The sequence below is a fragment of the Falco rusticolus genome, chromosome 1 (assembly GCF_015220075.1).
Source record: "Falco rusticolus isolate bFalRus1 chromosome 1, bFalRus1.pri, whole genome shotgun sequence".
NCBI classification, from domain to species: domain Eukaryota; kingdom Metazoa; phylum Chordata; class Aves; order Falconiformes; family Falconidae; genus Falco; species Falco rusticolus.
The window spans coordinates 104517655-104536752 of NC_051187.1; the positions used below are offsets into that span (position 1 = coordinate 104517655).

Sequence of the window (19098 nt, forward strand, 5' to 3'; positions counted from 1 at the left end):
CCCGATGAATCTCATATGCAGCATAATATAAAACCTGCATTTTCAACACTGTGCTCCTCGGACAGCCACTACCAGCAGACTGTGCTTTCATGTTTACACTATCAATTCATTACCCTGGCAATGCTGTTATTTTTATCAAACGTATAGCAGCTCTTCTACCAGTCACAGACTAAGCACTAGATATTTTTGATACAATTCTAACTACTTTATGTTTGAATCTCTCTAAATTCTAAAATGCTCCCATGCTCTTCAGAGGCCAGTGAACCTTTAGCAGATTCAAGTCTGTGTTTTCAGGTACAACTTTGCTCATACACACTTTTAACAGTATTTAGGCATTGTATTACTTCCAGCATAAAGCAAACCCTGTATTACAATGGTTCACTAAGAATTCTCTTTTCCATTCTCCCCATTTTATCTTTACTATCATGTCTGGTTTGCGTTTCACAAATATTCACCGTACATTTAACATTGTTTTTTGAGGCTGAAAAACAATCTTTTCTGTGAACCAGCAATACACAATCCTAGTTTTCTTTAACTCTTTCTTGTATGAGCAACGCTGCAGTATAATATTTAGAGCTGAAAAAATGGAAACAAAAACAATTAGCTGTGAAATTACAGAAGTAATTTAATAAAAAAATATTTTAGTTTTTTAAAGAATAAAAGATGACTAAAAAAAGTGTACGGACAGAACAAAAGAGAAAGATGAAAAAACACTGGCATCTGAACAGAATAAATATTAAAATGGTGATAGCAAAAAATAAAATAGAAAAAAGCAAACCCAAAACACAAATGCATGCTAAAAGTACATAAACTAAGAGTTACAAAGCACTGCCTTACACATATTTAATCTACTACTATTATTACTGGAACTAGTATCTTAGTTACTAAGCAGTAACTTTATATGTTCTTCATTCCAAAACAACATGGCAAGTGGTGTTTTGGGAAATGAAAAGTCAAAGGTAAGTCTGAAACATGTCAGAAGTAACACAGAAGAGCATAAAAGTAGTTTCTTTAAAATAGTATTCTCTCTTAAGCTTTATTAGGAGTTTTGGTGTTTAACGACCTAATGAAATACACTGACATAACTCCTGTTATTGCTTCTCCAAATGTTTCAAGCTTAAACTCCTACCTTTCACATCCTCATCTTCAATGGTTGTATTGGAACTCTCTGTCGATTCCTGTTGAGAAGTAAATACAAGCAGAATGTATAAATAGGCCAAGCCTTATTCGAGTGCCTTTGAAAATTACAGTTAGTTACAGATATCATGCAAAGCCTTGAAGCAGGGTGGGATGTAATTCACAAACAAATGATCACACACTGATTAAGACATTTCCACCTGAAACTGATGTCAAACATTACCATTCTCTACAGTAGGGAACATAAACACATTTCCTGCTGTCTAATGCTTTTACTTCACATGAATGTAAAGGAAACTTCTTTAACATCCAACCATACAAAGTCCATCTGAAATGTTATATGAATTACCTCAGCCAAGTAGGAGAGCTTGCCATTTTAAGCTTAGTGATTAAACCAACTGTGCAAAATAAGTCATTCCATTCCAACTTCTAAATATGCAGACTTCTGCGTGCTACAATTTAAAATTTTTTCTGCTCATATGACTTATGCAATGTATATTAAAACAAAGCCTCCCAGTGACTGTGAGGGTATTACATCAGATTCTGTCATTTTAAGTTTTATATTGGTTTTGTGATAAAAACAATTTTTGAAGGAGCTGAAGAATTCATAAATAGATGATAGCAACTTTGACAAACTAAGGTATCTTTGTAGTAGTATTCTTCAAGCTACCAGTCATGTAGAGGAATGACTCATCTATCAGACAGTTTATAATACTTAAGCCACCACACTGTTAAAAAGGCAAGGATAATGTATCTCGGTCTTTCATGAATTACCAGAAACATGAAATATTACAGACAAATTCAACCGGGCATTGTCAAATCTAACAGGTACACAGTTTTAGAAAGCTGGAAAGATTTTAGACTCTTTTTTTTTTTTTCAATTGTGTACTTTCTTGAAAAGTAGAATCAATATAATTATTTTTAATTCACAGCTCAATACTAAAAAGGATTAACTGTGGGATATTTTTATTTGAGAGACAGAAGATAGGACTGGTACTGTACTTAACTCTTAAAAGGATTTTACCATTAAATAATAAAAGGTAAATTTGTCAGTGCCCTTTTTTTACTGTGTCCTCACAAGGCTGAGCTGAAGTAATGTTCAAAACAGCTAATGTGTTACTCAGACCTTAAAAAAACAAAATGTATTTGCATCCATAAATAAAACTACATGAAATTAACTCACACACATACACAAAACTGAACAAGTCACCATGCTTTCTCTGAACTGGCTGTGATGTTAGACATTTCACTCCACACAGATATATCGTGCTCTATCACTTAAAATATTAGATAAAGTACTGATAAGTAAACAAAAACCCCACACAAACACAAGTTGTAAACACCATGCACAAGCTCAGACGGCAGATGTAGCCTGTAATACTGAAGTATCCACTCCAGTTGCCATAATACAACGATCAGTCTTTCAAATTTAGGAGTAACATTCCGCATTAAGTTGCTTGCTTGTTTGCTGTGACCTTTTGGGACATCGAGTATCTTAACTGCTATGATTACACAATAAAGTCAAGTAGATGTAGTCATGCCAATAGTTTATCTGGGTTTCCTGGTCTTTAGTGGATTTCAGTGATAAAAATTAGACTAGTGTTCAAACACAGGCTGGCTGTTGCCTACGAGTTTAGACTTGGGGAGCTGAAAGAGTAGTAACACGAAAATAAAAGCTCTATGTTTGACAGATGCAAGGTACACAAAGGAATGGGATATACAAGCACAATACACACCATCAGCACTTTCATGCTCAAGAAATGTCTGCATGCGTTATTTTTGCACTCAGATTCAATCCTTCTCATATGAAATAACCACAAGGACTTAAGACTAGATAAATGAACTGTCAATTCTTTAAGTCAAGACTGTAAATAGTGACATTTTTGTTGACGAGTAAATTCTTTCCAGAAAACCTAGGAACATGTGTTATATGAAAATGATGATATTTCCTGGCCATTTTCAAGTCCATGCATGAAAAAACCAAAACAAAACACGTTTTAGGAATCAGCTGCCAAACGCAAACATCACAATACACAAGAAAAAGAAAAGAGCGTGAAGAAAACATATAAAAATCAAAAGACCTCTTTGTCAATTGAAATGTTAATTTTATTTTTTTTAAACCGCTCAGTGATGTTATGGAAGAAAACCAAAGTCCTGTGCAAAAGACACGTCACAACATGGTGTGTAAGCATGCTAAGAAACAGCAGATGGGATAAACGGAAATAACATCTTTATCTAAGGTGACAACTGCACATAAAACTTGTCAGTATAATCTCACCGCACTCTTAGAACAGCATTCTTTGGTTTTACTCAGACTGCAGCATTTTTGGCTGAAATGAGAGAGATATGACGCTCCCCGAGCCTAGCTGCACAGGGTACTGAACTCTGCCAGTCGCTACCGACTCCCCCAAGAGCTTCAGAAGCTCAGCAATCAGCAGGACACACATAGCAGATGAACACAGATGAAAAGAGGCTCAAGAGACACCAGGTGTAACAAATGCAGGAATGAGATTTTCCTTCATAAATTCCTGGAATGGCCCTATTTTGCTGTGGAATAGTGGATGGGATGTGTGGTGTGGAAAAGCAAGATGGAGCTGATTCTTTCTGAATACCTTATTTCCATCAGGATTGTGGATTACTGTAGTTTGGGGCTCCTGAGCAAGAACAAAATAAAAAGAAAAAGAGTTCCAATTGGTAAATACATTCTCATTAGTGTGAGGGAGTGCAAAAAGAGCCAGCTCACAAACGCTGAACACTGATGAGCTAAAACAACTGTTAACTGTTACCCAGAGGGTGAAACTGGATGCCTCTAATACAGATTTCCTCAACAGCAAGCCAGCAAAAAAGACCATCTTACCTAATGCAGCAGCATGCAGAGACCTTATTCAGAACCAATGTATACAGGGCTTTGAAACTCTGGAGACCTGCAGAGGCTCTTTGCTTGGCACATTTTCCTGTCCAGCCCAGGACAGACAAAGTGGCCAGAAATCACTTCTCTTCTTTAAGCATGTTTGCTTGTATTAGTATTATGCAATCAAATAAAAATACAGAAGAATCAATAAGGATTAAGGACGAGTTAACTACCTCTAAATGCTACTGTGTTTGGAAGACACAGTTTACTGGCAATTGCTGCCCCGGCAGAGCAGCATCAAAGCAAGCAAGAGAAATCTTGGCATCATTTTCAAGTGTCATTTCCCCAAATCCTTTTCCCTTAAAAAAAAAAGATCAAATAATCTTTGAAATGGCAGATACTTTCAGCATGGGCTATTGTGCATGGCTATGTCTGGGAACAGACTGCCATACACTCACGCACAAAACCTGTTAACTGGTCCTTAGAAACTACTTAGCCATGTGTGCTGCAGTGCTCCAGAGGAAAAAATCTCTGCTGATGAGTGCGAATTACCTACATTTTCAAGGCTATGTATGCAGGCATACAGGAAACAATACCTCACCAAACTGGGCACTTACGCGCTGGCATTTGTATTTGTGAGCCTTGTGATACATGTATGCCTAACGATTAGGAGCTACTAATAAAAGCAAGACTGCAATAGAAACATTCATGAACAGCGCTCCGATTGGTAGTATGTTCCTAAATGGAGCTTAATAATGAGTAACATCACCTGCAGCTTTAAATGTAAGAGAAACAAGCAAAAATGTTCAGCACTAAAAGCCTCTTGATCCCAGTGAAGACTTAAAAGTCCTGCTGAGTTTTAGGAAATATGAAACGAAAATCTGAATAAGGTCTATTTTATGGCAGCCTAGCAATAATCCTGTTAGCTCTCCTTGGTATCAATACTTATACTAAAACAAAGCAGAGAAAGTAATAGAGCTGCTTTTTAGTAACAGAGCTGCTTTTTCTCCCCCCCCCCGCCCCCCCCGCCCCCCCGCAAAAGGTTAGCATTGAAAAGATGGAAACAGTCATCAGGCAAAGAGCTAACAGCAACATAAAAGCGCATTCTACTCACTTTCTGGCACAGCATGCAAAAAATTCAACTACAGTTACAAATGCTATGACTCTACCGCATCCAGCTTCCATGTAATACTTTCTATCAATGAACATGGTCTAATGGACTTCCTCACAAAAAAAAAAAAAAGCATAATTCAAACAAAAAGCTTTTCCAAAACCTGGTTTTAGAAAGCAAACAGAGTAAGTGCAGGAAAAAGAAAAAAAAAAAAAAAAGGAAAAGAAAAGAAGGAAGAACAAACAGAAAACAGTTAAACAGTCAAAAACTTCAAGATAGCATGAGAAGGAAGATTCCAGGTATACCAGCGCCGGGGTAGGAATATTTTCCTTGGGGCTGGTTACCACGTTCGTTTTGTTGTTTATCTGTAGGTATGCAGAAAATAGAAACAGACAGGCCTTAGAACTCACGGTAGGCACCGTATCTATATCTCTCTGTATAGAACATCTATATACAGATATAGATATCTATATATAGATATAGATATGGAAATAAAGAATCACAGAAAGATGAAGTTATGAACTTGAAAGAACGCTAGCAATAGATCCAGTAGCTAGCTGCAACTCTCCAAACATGCTAGCTACAGGTTTTCAGATGCACTATACGAAGGCAGAGATGACTTCAGCTGCGGCACTTAAAAGAACAGGGAGCCTTTAGGTAGCTGCTAATCACATATCAGAGGAGTAAAGAAGTAATATGGGTTTGAACAAAGACCTAAATAGTCACTGTGTTTTCTTGACGTGCAACTGCATTAAATAGCAGCACCCAGTTGTTCTTTATTTCTGATTACCTGTCACTACCATAAATAATATTTGATTATTCACAGCTCTCCAGACATCTATACATATGTTCTACTGGCTTCTGGGAGCAGATTTGAATAAATATAACTGATTCCTGATCTGAATAAATGCAACTGATGCTAGAAAGAGGCTGATGCCCCCTTAGCCTTTCTGGTGTTATTTTAGACAAAAATAATAGGCAGCTGTGATTTTTTGCACTCTTAAGAATCCTGCAGTAACTGTGTGTCAGCCTTTTGATTTCGGTACTATAACCTGAAAGTGTAAGGTTTCACACTATAGTATCTGTAGCTTTACTCCACAAATCAGTACACATCTGCTTAACTTTACATGTAGGTTTCATGTTGATTTTTAGGCTTAGCACAGCACTACACCTTTACAAGACTTTTGGTATTTACTTATACACACTCTTAATTCAAATGAAACTGTTTAGCAATAAGTTTAAACATATCTGATTCTTTAAATCCATTTTTAAGATTCAGCTTTCATAAATACCATGGTATGAAAAGAACAGAAATACTAAAAATAATGTACCGAGCCACTTGTTACATGCACTAAGAAGCAAGATTAAAGTACAGTAAAACTAGTTTGAAAAATGTGATTTTTTTCTGTAACAATAATTAGGAAAAAGTATTATGTACATTTTGGTCATGTCTAATTTTAACAAGAGCAGTCCAAAGCAGCATGCAGAACTGAGTGTATACATATATATTGTCTGGAAAGACTTTGATCAAAAAAACCCCAAAAAGTTCTACTGAACCTTCTAGTCACAGTACTTCGTAACAACTGTGTGAAACCAAGGTAGAAAGTCCAAAATTGTTTTGTTAATGGTTTTTGTAAAACCATAATTAACTTCTTCATTTAAAGAAACTATAGCAATTTTGGGGTCAAGATTTGGTGGTTTTTCTTCTAAAAGAAAAGCCTTTCTAAACCAAATAGAAAGTAGCAATATACTAAGTAACGTATATGAAAAGGCATAAAGAAAGAGGAACTCCTAGAACAGAGGACCAAACTGAGCTCTGTATGAAACATCTGACTTGTGATTTAAGCTTTCTGATGACTCTGTAGCCTCAGATGAAGTGGTCAGCTTCTCAGCATGCAGGCTAAGATTTAAGTTTTGTCTGTGCCAAGGGCTTTGCTAAATTCGAGCCTTCAGGAGTTAGAACCACTGGGGAAACTCACGGAACTTGAGCAGTTCTTGATGGTTATTTTGCTTTGGTACAGGTGTGGCAGCTGACATGTTGCTTGCAGAAATTAAGCCTGCAGCTGAACTGAATCTTACTCAGGGAATGTCTAGATTATGGAAATGTCAACAGGATTTGCATTAATTACAGACTGCAAATTTCCTTATCTTAACCAGCATTTAACTGGCTTTGAATAATATAAAATAATCTTGTTGGCTGATGTCAGGGGACACTATACTGACACTAAATGTTATTTAGTAATATTTAATAGGAACCATTCTCCCACACAGAATAAAAATAATTTTCTTTGATTTAAAATCAAAGTTCACAGTGCTCTACAGCAGCTGGGTGAGAAAACGATTCTTTTAACAGTGGTCTTTCTACAGAAATTGTCATTAAGAGAAAATATGAGTCATTATTGATTTCCAAGTGTTGTGTTTATGCTCCAACTCGGCCTGTTACTGTCTGGTAACTTTCATTTACCTATGCACAATTAAAGCCGTAAGTTGCAACAGTGCCTGAACTCAAGACAAGGAGAGAATAAATACATTTGTGCATAAAGTCATACATGTATGTATGTAAGTGTTAGCAAGTATTTTATATATCAACTAACTTGCTTTGGTATTTATGGGACTGTGAGATGGGCAAAACCTGAACTCCTTACTCAGGAAAAACTTTACAAAAGCCCCAACCACTTCAGTAAATTAAAGTTCTACAGAAGCATTTGGAATAGTGAGGACCTATACGACGTTGCTCGACAGCATACTAAATCTTACAAAACAAGAGAAAATTACACATCATGTTATAACTACAAGTTCATATTTTTAGGACAGTGTAGTCATCAACAGACTACAAATAAGAAGGCCCTAACAAAAGGCAGAGAGACATAAAGCAAAAACATGAGTAAAGAAATGAAGATTTCACCAGATTTCATACAGTTCTATTCAGTAGTAGTGTAATACAAAAAGAAAAAAAAAAAAAAGTGCTATGCCAAATGAATGCTTGCTGTTGAATACACAATGAAAATAAGTTAATCAAATTTCAATTCCAATTTTGCCTGAGTAAGGAGAGCAGGCTTGGGTCCATACTCCCTTGGTGAAAGTCCTATAAAAATAAACAATATCCATTACAGCTACTGCTGAAAACTGCAGGAAATATATTCAAAATTTCTTAGTAAGATATTGAGAATACAACATTCATTAGTAAAGGCAGAAAGAGAGAATGTGATTCAAAATACAGCTATTTCTTCTGTGTAAACAGAACTTGGTAAAAGCCTTTGAAACTTAAAGAGAGAAAACAGCAATAAGCCTGTATACTTTCTCTCTCACAGAACAGATACATGTGCTTTTATTAATACAGGAACACACATGGTGTGTTTTGCATCTATTTTTAACAGCAAAGGAAAATGATTCCAAAAGGAGTAAAATATTTTCATATGAAACAGTTATACTAAAGTTGAATTGTGCTTAAGTGGTGACCTGCTATTTGTGGCAAAGTAGGACAACTTTTATACTCATGCATCGCTGGTCAAAAGCCACTCTCTTAGGTCTGACAGTAGTGCAGGAGAGACACGCACAAATGCTCCCAACAGCTGGGCATGACTGTAGAATTATTACTAGTCTTTTTTCAATATATTATAAAAATATTTTAAGAAACAAAACCTGTATCGTGGGACTTAAATCTTTCACATGGTACTTCTGTAACAAAAAGTTGAAGCACGCTTTGTCTTTGGGATACTAGAGATGTCCCCACAGTACCTTTCTGGTAACCCTCATTTGGACACTGCTACCGCTGATACTCTGTCACTGAAATTCTATGTTCATCCAAAAAACAGATTATTTGCCTACATAACTACATGTCTGCTCAGCCCTGACCTGCAATTTTTGCTTTTCAAGGAGAGTACATAGTGAAAGGTGTGGAGGAGGGATATTTGCCTTCTCTCTAACAGCAGCAGCAACAGAAGCTGGCTGGCACATCACAGCTTATCATCATAAACACCACAAAAGTCAAATCCAAAACATAATAAACAGGAATAGAGTAAGTTGCTGTGCAGGATCACAGAGGCCAAATGAACGCGAGACTGCAGAGCAGGCTGAGGAGGAAGAGAAGTTATTGAGACTGACTGTCAGTTGGGACATCTTGTGCCAAAGCCCTGAGCTGTGAAGGAAGTTAGCTGGGAAAGTGTAGTATGGAAAGGCTGTGAAATTGGTTTTTTTCACTCCTGAGCATTTAGCATGGCATCTTGGTCTACAGTAGTTCCATTAAAGCAATAAATTTCACTGTGCAACGTGGTTTGTGTTACATTTTATGATATTAATACTATTAGTATTTAAAATAAGGAGGTTTTAAAAATTAATAGAGGGCTGTTATAAGACTACTATTTTGTTACTATTTTTATTTACTAAGGACAGCTGCATTGGCCCATGTTACATCTACTTTTTCATTTTTGTATGTCCCCAGGTTAAGAAACTTGATTGAAAGAACTGCAGAACAGTTCACTGTGGATGGCAGATAGCAACTGCAGGCTTAAAATTCACAAGATTGTACTTTAAAGTCTTGCAGCTTTTCACGGTATGTTAACAAAACTAAATGCAATTGTTTGATTTCTAAGTGTGAATGTTTCACAGGAGGAAAAAAAGTCTGTCGATAAAGATCCTCACCATCATCTGAACACTCGAACTGGACTTCCTTTTCTGAATTGACCAGTCAGAGAGAAAGGAAAAGAAGAAAATGTGACTGGTTGGATTTGAAGTATCAATGCATGGAGTACAGTATATTTCTGTTTTGGCTTTTTTTTAAATTATTATTATTATTAAAAGAAAAAGACAGCTAAAGCTGTAGAAAGGGGTGGAAAAATATAGACTTCCCCAGATGTAAATTTACTCCCTTTGCTCCACATGACCATGCAGACAAACAGCAGACTCATCAAATGTGCTGAAAACCAAAGTATCAAATCCCAACAAATATAATTTAGGCAAAATTTTGGCAACAATTGTTTCCAATATTATAATCAAAACTGAGATATAAGAAATACCATCGTAGACCTGTAGGAGGAATGATATTTAAAAAGGAAAAGCTGGTCAGATATAGTACATAAAATTTATATATTCCACAATGAAACACATAAAGCAATTTCCACAGGAATGACAGTACTGAATGTGTGCTTCTCCATATAGCTAGGGTATCTCTACTTGACCGTGAGAAGCATTGAAATCCTAGTGTACTCCATTTTAAGTCAATCTCATGATTTTTTTGATAGGAAGAGTGCGCATATGTGGGAGAACAGGAACAAATATTTGGTATTCAAGTGTACACTGTTTTGTTAAAAGTAAAAAGATTAAATAAAAAATTAAAATTCAGGTCAAAGACACGCTTCTGAGTAAACACACAGAGCACATAATAATATCTTTTGAATGATATAATGAAAGCTTGAGGCGCTTATTTTAGTCTTCAGGAGCCCTTCAAGAAAATAAATAAAATATTTTTCATTGCTGTTTTTTTTTTTTTTTCTGGCTGTTTTTCAAAGTATGTATCCAGAACATTCATTTGTGAAGCATCTCTCCTCCTGCAGGTTCTGCTGACATGAGAACAGGAGCTCTAAATTGTGTATGAAAGCTGCCAAAATGTTCCCTTCTTAGCAAGGTCTATGAGGTCAGGATGAGCTCATTTGTTGAGAGAGTAAACCCCTCAAGTTCTGCCAAATATAGCAAGTACATCTGGCAGAATACACCTTATGTGGAGCCAAGCCTACCAGACAACTTTTTAGTCTTCTATGAAATCTAGTGAAAAGTCAAGGGGCAACATGGTGGCAATAGAGCTGCAGATAAACACTGATACCTAAAAAACTAACATGCCCACCACCAAACCATTATTTATATTTATAAGCTAATCAATAACACCGAGACGTTAATTCCACATTCATTGCTTCATTAAAATAGCAAGAAAAACACTTTCTCCCGTAGTTTTCTATCTTCCTTATTAAAATCCTCGTTTCCCAAATATCTCTTTTATTGCACTTTTAAGCTTCACCTACTGACTTCAATCACTTCACATACACTGTAAGAAGCACTTATTAACAAATTCTATAAAGGAAAGAAATATCAATAATTAAATCCAAAAACTGGCAGAAGTTAGAGATAGGTGGTGACTAATAAAATGTATTTTAAGGCACATGTTTAACCTACCTTAACTCCATCCGGCTTCTTCAGTAAACTCTTGGCTGCTGTAAAACGAGACAAATAATTTCAGTGTCAGGTGGTTACCACTGAGGTCAACCAGCTGGCAGCAAAGCCCCACTGCCTCCCAGCTGCAGATACACTTTAGCTTTTATTTCCCCTTTTTGTTGCTCTGAGTATAGAAAACGAAATATTTAAGAAACCACAACACTTCAGATTATACATCTCTTTTTCTACTGATTAAAGCTGTAGGTGAACTCTGCTTATACAAGCAGAGACCTCCTTGGGTGGCACAGAGGAAATGGAAGCAGGTTGTGTTAAAGAAGCAGCTTTGGATACGTTTACTTTTTCAACTGCAGTATGTTTATAATTGTTGATGAGGATAGTTTTATACAGCTATGAAAAAGTACTATTCTGATGGCCAAGACTTTGAGCAGGTGTTTGCAGAGCCCACTGGTATCTTAATGTTGTTATTGATATGACAGTGACATAAAAATAACCAGTATCAGATCAGTAAGGTATCTAAAGAGCATACTGAGGTACAATACTATCTATTCCACCTAACGAAAAGTAAACTGGGTTTTAAAAAAGCATCTCTGAGCAATGTTTTTGGGGGGATTTCCCACCATAACAGCATCAGTCACCCTGCGTGAAAAGTCAGGGAAGTTGCAAATAAGAAAGGAAGAACAATTTGCTAGCAGTGTGTTGCTTTGGAGGAGTGCTTCCTGGGAGTTAAATGGTAGGCTTTGCTTCAACTTCTATAGAAGAAAAAGCTGTTATTTTCTGAATCATGTCTCACACTGATCAAATTCCTTCAAAGCGGCGGGGACTGTTGGGCAAAATTTTGCTTGCCATAACATTATCCACGTGTTAGGCTCTAAATTTCACCACTTAAATGTGGCACCAAGAATGGGGCCAAATCATTCCAAATTACTAAATTTGGAGGGCTAATGTGCAGACAAGCATGCTGCAGCTCTGAACCTGAAAACGTTTACAGCAGAAATACATGCTGGGTGATCTACCACATTCAAACATACTTCACTAAAGTGTAAATGATTCATGACTCACTGTCAAAGACTCAAATAATAATAATAAATTACAAAACAAGCCTGCCATTTTTTCTTTTTATTGTTGTTTATGGCCCAATCTTCCTATCAGAAAGCGTACCATGGCTTAGGCTGTAAGAAAGTGCTGTTCTGTATATGCTGTTTTGCTCAGGAGTAGGAAGCCTTTCTGAAAGGGAAATGCCGCAGCTAACAAACTGGCATAACCGAAAGGAGACAGGGCTGACACAGAGCTCCCATCATTACTGACATCGTCCTCTTTAAAACAAAAAAACCCAAACCAGTTGGACCTTGCAAGTCAAAAGTTGCTCAAACACGCTGAGGATGCTGGAGTTATTGAACATGTGGTTTAAACTTGAAGTTAATTTTTGTACTTGTGGCTTGTTATCTGGCTGCACCTGCATTAAGTGCTCATTTAGCTGTGGTTCAGAGTACAGAAAATGTAAGATCACCTCGGAAATGGCACGGAAATAACTGATGTCCATTATTCTGTTTTTTACATTAAAAAAAATGGAAAGAGAAGCCAGGTTAATGCTTATAATGTCATTAATGTATCAGCCCTCTAAATGTGGTTTATTAATTATGGACATCAGTCAACACTGCCATTAAAACTATCACAAGGCTTATGATATACAACTAACATGAACAAAAATAAATTTGCCTGCATTATATTTTCATTTACAGAAACATCATAAATTAATATTGAAAATTAGCTGGTTTACATGTATTTTTGAGATAGGATCCATCCTGTTGCAACGTGTGCTTACAGGACCTGATGCAACATGGCTTTAGATTTTACACTACTACAAATATTGCGGGCGCTCCATTAACTTCAGAAATTCGTTTAGGGAAAGCAAATGGGGGGGCTATTTCTAAAACCTAAGACCAAAAACCCCAGAAGTTCATTGCCTTAGAAGCCTGCTTTATACCATCAGCCTTTACAAAAATATGGGAAAACATAAATTAATTCTTATAAGCTGCTGTTGATAACTACCTAGGTCCTTTCGCTAAATCTGTGCACAAAATTCCTGAGCTCTTTTAATGCTTAACAAACATTACATATTATATGTAAACAATTAAATGAAAGCCAGTAAAATGAGGGCACCAAAAGCAACAATTACAAATACTGTGTTTATGGCATTGCCAGCATGTCCTTCAAAATGTGCCTAGTAAGGATTATTATGCAGTATTTCATGTTACAGGACATATTCCATATTCAACTGCCTTTGTTGGTTTTGGCTTGGAATGTATTTTTAATAATATTTTGATGCATCTTTCTTTAAGCACAGATACTGCATACAAATCAAATATTTAAAGGATTTGCAGTAGCGAAGCAATTAGCATGTTCTAAATTAAGCCCACAATGAAAGATTTCTTGCAACTACAAGCAATAGCTATAAATAAAACCTAAGGCAGCACTAACAGGCCAGAAAGCAGACTGAAAAGAAATGGTGTTGTGACAACATGTAGAAATTAAAGTGACTTAGGACAAACAGCAGTTTTGATTTAGAAGAGGAAAAAGATGTTCCTTTCACGTGCTGAGGGTCTTACCTCACAAGAAATATACATTCCACATAAAAGGAAGAAAGAAAAAGGAAAATAAAACACTTTTATAACCACATTGTTATGGACAAATGACCTTCAAAAGCATGCTTTGCAATGAAATACAATGAATAAACAACTTAAAAAATAAAATGTCATCAAGGAAAAATATGGGTCATTGTGGTGTAAAACAGAGATGACAGGTGAAAAAAAAATCTGAAACAAAGCCAAAAACCCTGTCTGCTTTTCATACTGAAATACTCTTTTAATATTACTTCAGCTTTTTTTGGTTCATGAAAGTTGAAATTGACTCTTACATATACATAGAGAGTGACGGTTATGAAAGGTGATGATAAATGATATATTTGATATTTAATAATCACTCATTTTCACAAAATTTGCAGCCTACAGCATTCCCACCTTTAAAATGAATTGGCAGATACTGGCAATTCATTAAGCACTGATCCAGTGTAATTTACATAAATGTAGCCTTCTGTGTTATAAGTGTGTATTAAATATAGGAAATTAACTAAGAATGAAATTATACTTCAAGTACTATGTTTATTTTGGATGATTCAGTGGTTATTATTATTAAAAACATACCCAAAGCACTATTATGTGTTTGTCCATAAGTTAATTTATCCTACACTCCAACAGTTACGTCACAGAGTAGGAGGGTATGTAAAATTACTGATTTTTAAATTTGACATTCTTTTTCACTATTCACTCGAAATCTCAAATGGCAAAATAACAAATTCCGCATAGCATCAAAATTTTGGCAATACTACTATTGAGGACAATTCTAACTCTACAGCAAGCTTATTTTAGCTTTTGCTATTAAAACTTGTTTAGTGTAAAGGTCTGAATCTCCAGGAATATCACTGCAAAATTTTATTTCATAAAGAGGAAACATCTCTTGTATATCAAGCTAGGGATTAGAAGAGAATGAAAAGGACTCATTCTGTGTTTCTTACTGCTTAGCAAAGTAATAAAGAATAAACATTTATTATTTTTTTTTAAACACAGGATGCAGCAGAATCCTGGAATGATATTTTAGGTATCTAAAAATAAGTAAGTTTTTAAATGTTGTTTGGTGATACTTATGCATGTGGAGCTATATGCTTTGTTTTCAATTTTCCTCCACCAAAACAGACAGGAAAACACTGTCTTTTGACAGACAGCACTAAAAAAAAAAAAAAAGTAAAAATTAGACTGGCATCTACAAGAGATTCTTTTTGGCCCAAGTAGTTTAAATTCTCTTGTTTGCAAAGGAAACAATTAAAGATACATCACATTTAGATGCTCCTGAATAACAAAGATCTTTCTGTACTAATGAATCCTAATTAATCTCAGTCATCACAGACATCAGAACATAAAGACCGTATTATTTTGGAGTTCAATGAACATACCTGAGAAATTTCTGGTAGCCAGCATAGTTGTCAAAATGGCCCCCTGTGTACATATACATTTTCTCAAATTAGCATCACACTTGTGTAAAATTCTGAATGTGAACACGACACAACAAAAAGGAAAACACACTTGTAAATTACATCAATTACTAAATTAACCCTGAAAGAATGGACTGTGCATTACCTATCCTAGGTGATGTCATGGGTGCATGAATTGTAATTTATTCTTCATTGCACACTTATCAGCAATCCTGATAATCTCAAACATTTACCAGTCGTGGGTATGTAATGCACAAACCATGAGCACTCACAGGCACAGTAATTATCAGCAAAATACATATCTGAATATGAAACAGACTTTGCTAATGTGCTTAGGTATTTTTTTAGGTGGGAAGAAGAGTTTATTTCTGATGTGCTAATTTGAAAAGCTCACATCTGCAAAGTTTTTCTGTCTGGTCAGGAGAAAACAAAGGATGATGTAAAATAATAAACTTAAGCATTTTCCTTCAACAAAATATTTTTAATGTGTATAAGTGAAGATCATTGTTACTATTTTGAATCCACAAAAATTATGCTATGTTTTATCCACTGTCATGAAAACTTTAAGATCCTCATGCCAAAAGCCAATCATCTATCAAATAGTTAATTTAAGTATAATATTCCAGAAAAAAAATTGCTTAGGGACCATTTGTTTCTACACATGGACCACAAGGCAATATTCTTTTATCTTTCCAAAATTAGCTACTCATCTTTGCAGAAGTTTTTGTTCTTACCTTTAGTTTTCTTCTTGCATTGAATTTCTTCAAGCAGTCTACAGTCTCTTGTCTATGCATCATAGAAGCAACAGTAGAACGTTGCTAAAAGAAGAAGGAAATAATAATTTTAACACACCCAGCCAGACGTCTAGCATTCTATTTACTCTACAATATACATATTACAACCCACATAGTCCAACACCGTCTGACTATCGCTGTGTGCAGGTTTCTACACATTTGGGAAATTTCCAAATCAACAAAACCAAGGTCTCATTTTACTCAGCCTTTTCCATGTGTGAAGTCCTCTTGAAAGAAACAGGGACTAAGAAACCCACAAGATCTTAGAATGTGGATTATGCTGTATAAATGTAATCAAAGTAACATTCTGAATTATGATTTTGGGAAATGTGTTTTAAGGAAACTTTTCTTTAGCATTAGCGATACTAGGTGAGGTACAGCAGCAGGAAATATTTTCAGAGGAAATTCAGCAGTATCTGCATTTTCCCTGTAACTCAACTTCATCTGCATCACAATTTTAAAGGCAAGATAATGCAGCCTACTGGAATGAATAAAGAGCTGGGAACCAGCTGTATGTCTTGTGACTTTCAAAGTATCAGCCCAGACTACCTGCAAAGTCAAAGTATAGAAAGCACTGAGAATTGGAAAGTAGTCCTGGATCCAGTAACAGCCAGGTAGCCTCTGCTAACTGCAAATTGACTTTTTATTAAAAAGTCCCTTAATTTCCCGCCTTTACATTTCATGCTTATCATAATGGTTACAGGGAAATGAAGATGCAAAGCATTACTTAGCTCAAAAGTTACTTCCTTGTACTTTTTTTTTTTTCTCTGAGAATCGAAAATAATGGTCTAATTTTGGCAGTGAACTTCTGCATGACAAAATCAAGGCACGGGAGTTCATTTCTTTAAAAAAATCTTATCCCAGGCTGAGACCTCAATATGTGACACTATTGACTGTATCTGTATAATTACAGTTTTACACTCCCCTAGTTACACAGCTGCATGACTAAGGATAAAAATTATCCTCTGAACACCTTCACTATGTGCTGAAGTAAACTGTAAGCTGATTTGTCTGCTGAACTATCCTGTTAAATCTGTAGAAATTACTTACACAGATCCATGGATGCTTTAGTGCTTCTGATGCTGTGATACGTTTTGCTGGGTTGATGGTAAGCATTTTATTGATAAGGTCTTTTGCTTCAGGAGTCACTGTATCCCACTCTGGTGAGGGAAACTTAAGAAAAAAATACCTTTGTGTATATTAACTTGTATAATCTTTACACAATTTTACTTAAGGATACTTAGTGGTACTACTTCTGTAACATTGATGGCTAGTACATCCAACCAGCTTTAAGGGGAAAAATGCAGTTCACCACAATTAAAAAAGTTTGAAATAGCCAGTTTTATAAATAATGTTTTTCTTCTATACTGTTTTGACCTGTTGTTTATTTGGCTCGAATGGACAGTATTTCTCTATTTGCAATAATGCCAATTGAAATTCATAGCTAAAATTCATAGTATAAAATAACAACGGCAGACAAAATAACAAATTCTAGTTGTCTGAGAGGCATGTGGTCATACAGCACTTAATATGGTCCCAGTTTCTTTTTTAATAAAGACAAAAATTCTAAGCATTATTATTCAAACTCCTTGTTTGCTTTCTTTCAATGTAAACCTTAATGCTAACTGTATAGTTATGGTATACAAATCTAACCAGTTACGAATTTAACACCTCCATGCTCAGTAAAGTATTTATAAGTGCAACCCAAAGCACCTGCTCAAAAGCAAATGAAACTAAAAAATTCCATGTCCTAAACTGCTTTTGTGAACATACCTTAACCTGGAGGATTTTGTGTTTTCCAATATTAAAAATGTTTATTCTTAGACAACAGGGATTTGATATTACCTTGGCACAGTACATCACCAGTATGTATTATGTCTGTCCAATGCAAGGTGCATAGTTCAGTCTCTGCACCTCAGTTCTTGCCCTCTGGGCTGAAATCGTAATTCCCCACTGTCACCCCATTTCTTACTGTATGATTACTTGTTCACTAGGAAGAAGACTTGACAGACCATAAGTTTACTTTCAGTAAAAGGCCATAGCATAACAGCTCCCTTTTTCCAGCCACCACCACCCAGGACTGGAAGCAAGTAAGAGCTTAAAATTACAAGGTTGTGTCTTTTTCACTTCATCATTGACAAATTACTTAAAGCTGAGGACGAACAGCCTTCTGTCTGTTTAATGTAATATAAATAGATGATGTTTCAAACTTCACGATGTCACCAAATCATCAGCTCTTACTTACCAACAGCTGTAATGTTTTTTGTTGGAATACACGTAATTAATGAAACTATTCCTTTTGAAATGCTCTATAGCAGCTTCTATTTCCAAAGGTGGTCAATACAACAGCATCAAGATGTATGTTTAGGAAGCTTAAGACTTCTTAAAAACAATTTAGAATAACTGACTGGTTGAAGTGATAAACTACAAGGAAAAACACAGGTCCCTGGGAGCTTAGAGAGGTCTGAACAAGCTTGTCAGGATTACATAAGCTTGCATGATTTATACAAGGACCAGACAACGAAAACTTGGAGCCATACAGGAATCAGACTTAAATTAGCATAGGATGTTCCCGTTCCAATAAGGTTCATGTTACTAAAACAATATTTACTATATTGAGTGGTTCATAAAAATAAGCAATAAAAAAAGTATTTAGGAAATAATTCTGATTTTACTTTTCACTCTAGAAAGCCTGTTTAGAGGTACATTAAAAATAATTGAATAGACAGAGTACAGTACATACATCATAAGCACCAGCCTTGATCTGCTGGTAAAGCCTGTGCTGGTCTTCATCCCAGAAAGGAGGATATCCCACCAGGAGGATATACAGAATGACACCTAAAGAAAATCCACAGTAGTATTATATGATTTCACGAAACAAACCCCAGAAATGTGTTTCGCATCTGACAAGCATGTAGAACAAATGGCTCATTAGTATTATCCTAGCTACTGAAAAATATTCCCTTCATACTGGAGAAAACAGTAAATGTAGGGT

The 19098-nt window shown here is 35.7% G+C and overlaps 1 protein-coding gene across 25 annotated transcripts in view; it reads right to left on the reverse strand.

Annotated features, from left to right (window-relative positions):
* The window catches only part of CAMK2D (calcium/calmodulin dependent protein kinase II delta), a 159393-nt gene that overhangs the window by 24292 nt on the left and 116003 nt on the right, over positions 1 to 19098 (reverse strand). For 7 of the 25 annotated variants that reach the window (XM_037393895.1, XM_037393905.1, XM_037393936.1 and 4 more), the window contains 9 exons: positions 18847 to 18941; positions 17154 to 17276; positions 16044 to 16127; positions 15271 to 15313; positions 11265 to 11302; positions 9741 to 9773; positions 5405 to 5464; positions 3750 to 3791; positions 1130 to 1178 (listed from right to left, as the gene is read on the reverse strand). In XM_037393895.1, coding sequence (XP_037249792.1) covers positions 1130 to 1178; positions 3750 to 3791; positions 5405 to 5464; positions 9741 to 9773; positions 11265 to 11302; positions 15271 to 15313; positions 16044 to 16127; positions 17154 to 17276; positions 18847 to 18941 — 567 coding nt within the window. The remainder of the gene's footprint in view (positions 1 to 1129; positions 1179 to 3749; positions 3792 to 5404; positions 5465 to 9740; positions 9774 to 11264; positions 11303 to 15270; positions 15314 to 16043; positions 16128 to 17153; positions 17277 to 18846; positions 18942 to 19098) is intronic. The other 18 variants (XM_037393926.1, XM_037393917.1, XM_037394108.1 and 15 more) reach the window with 7 other exon arrangements.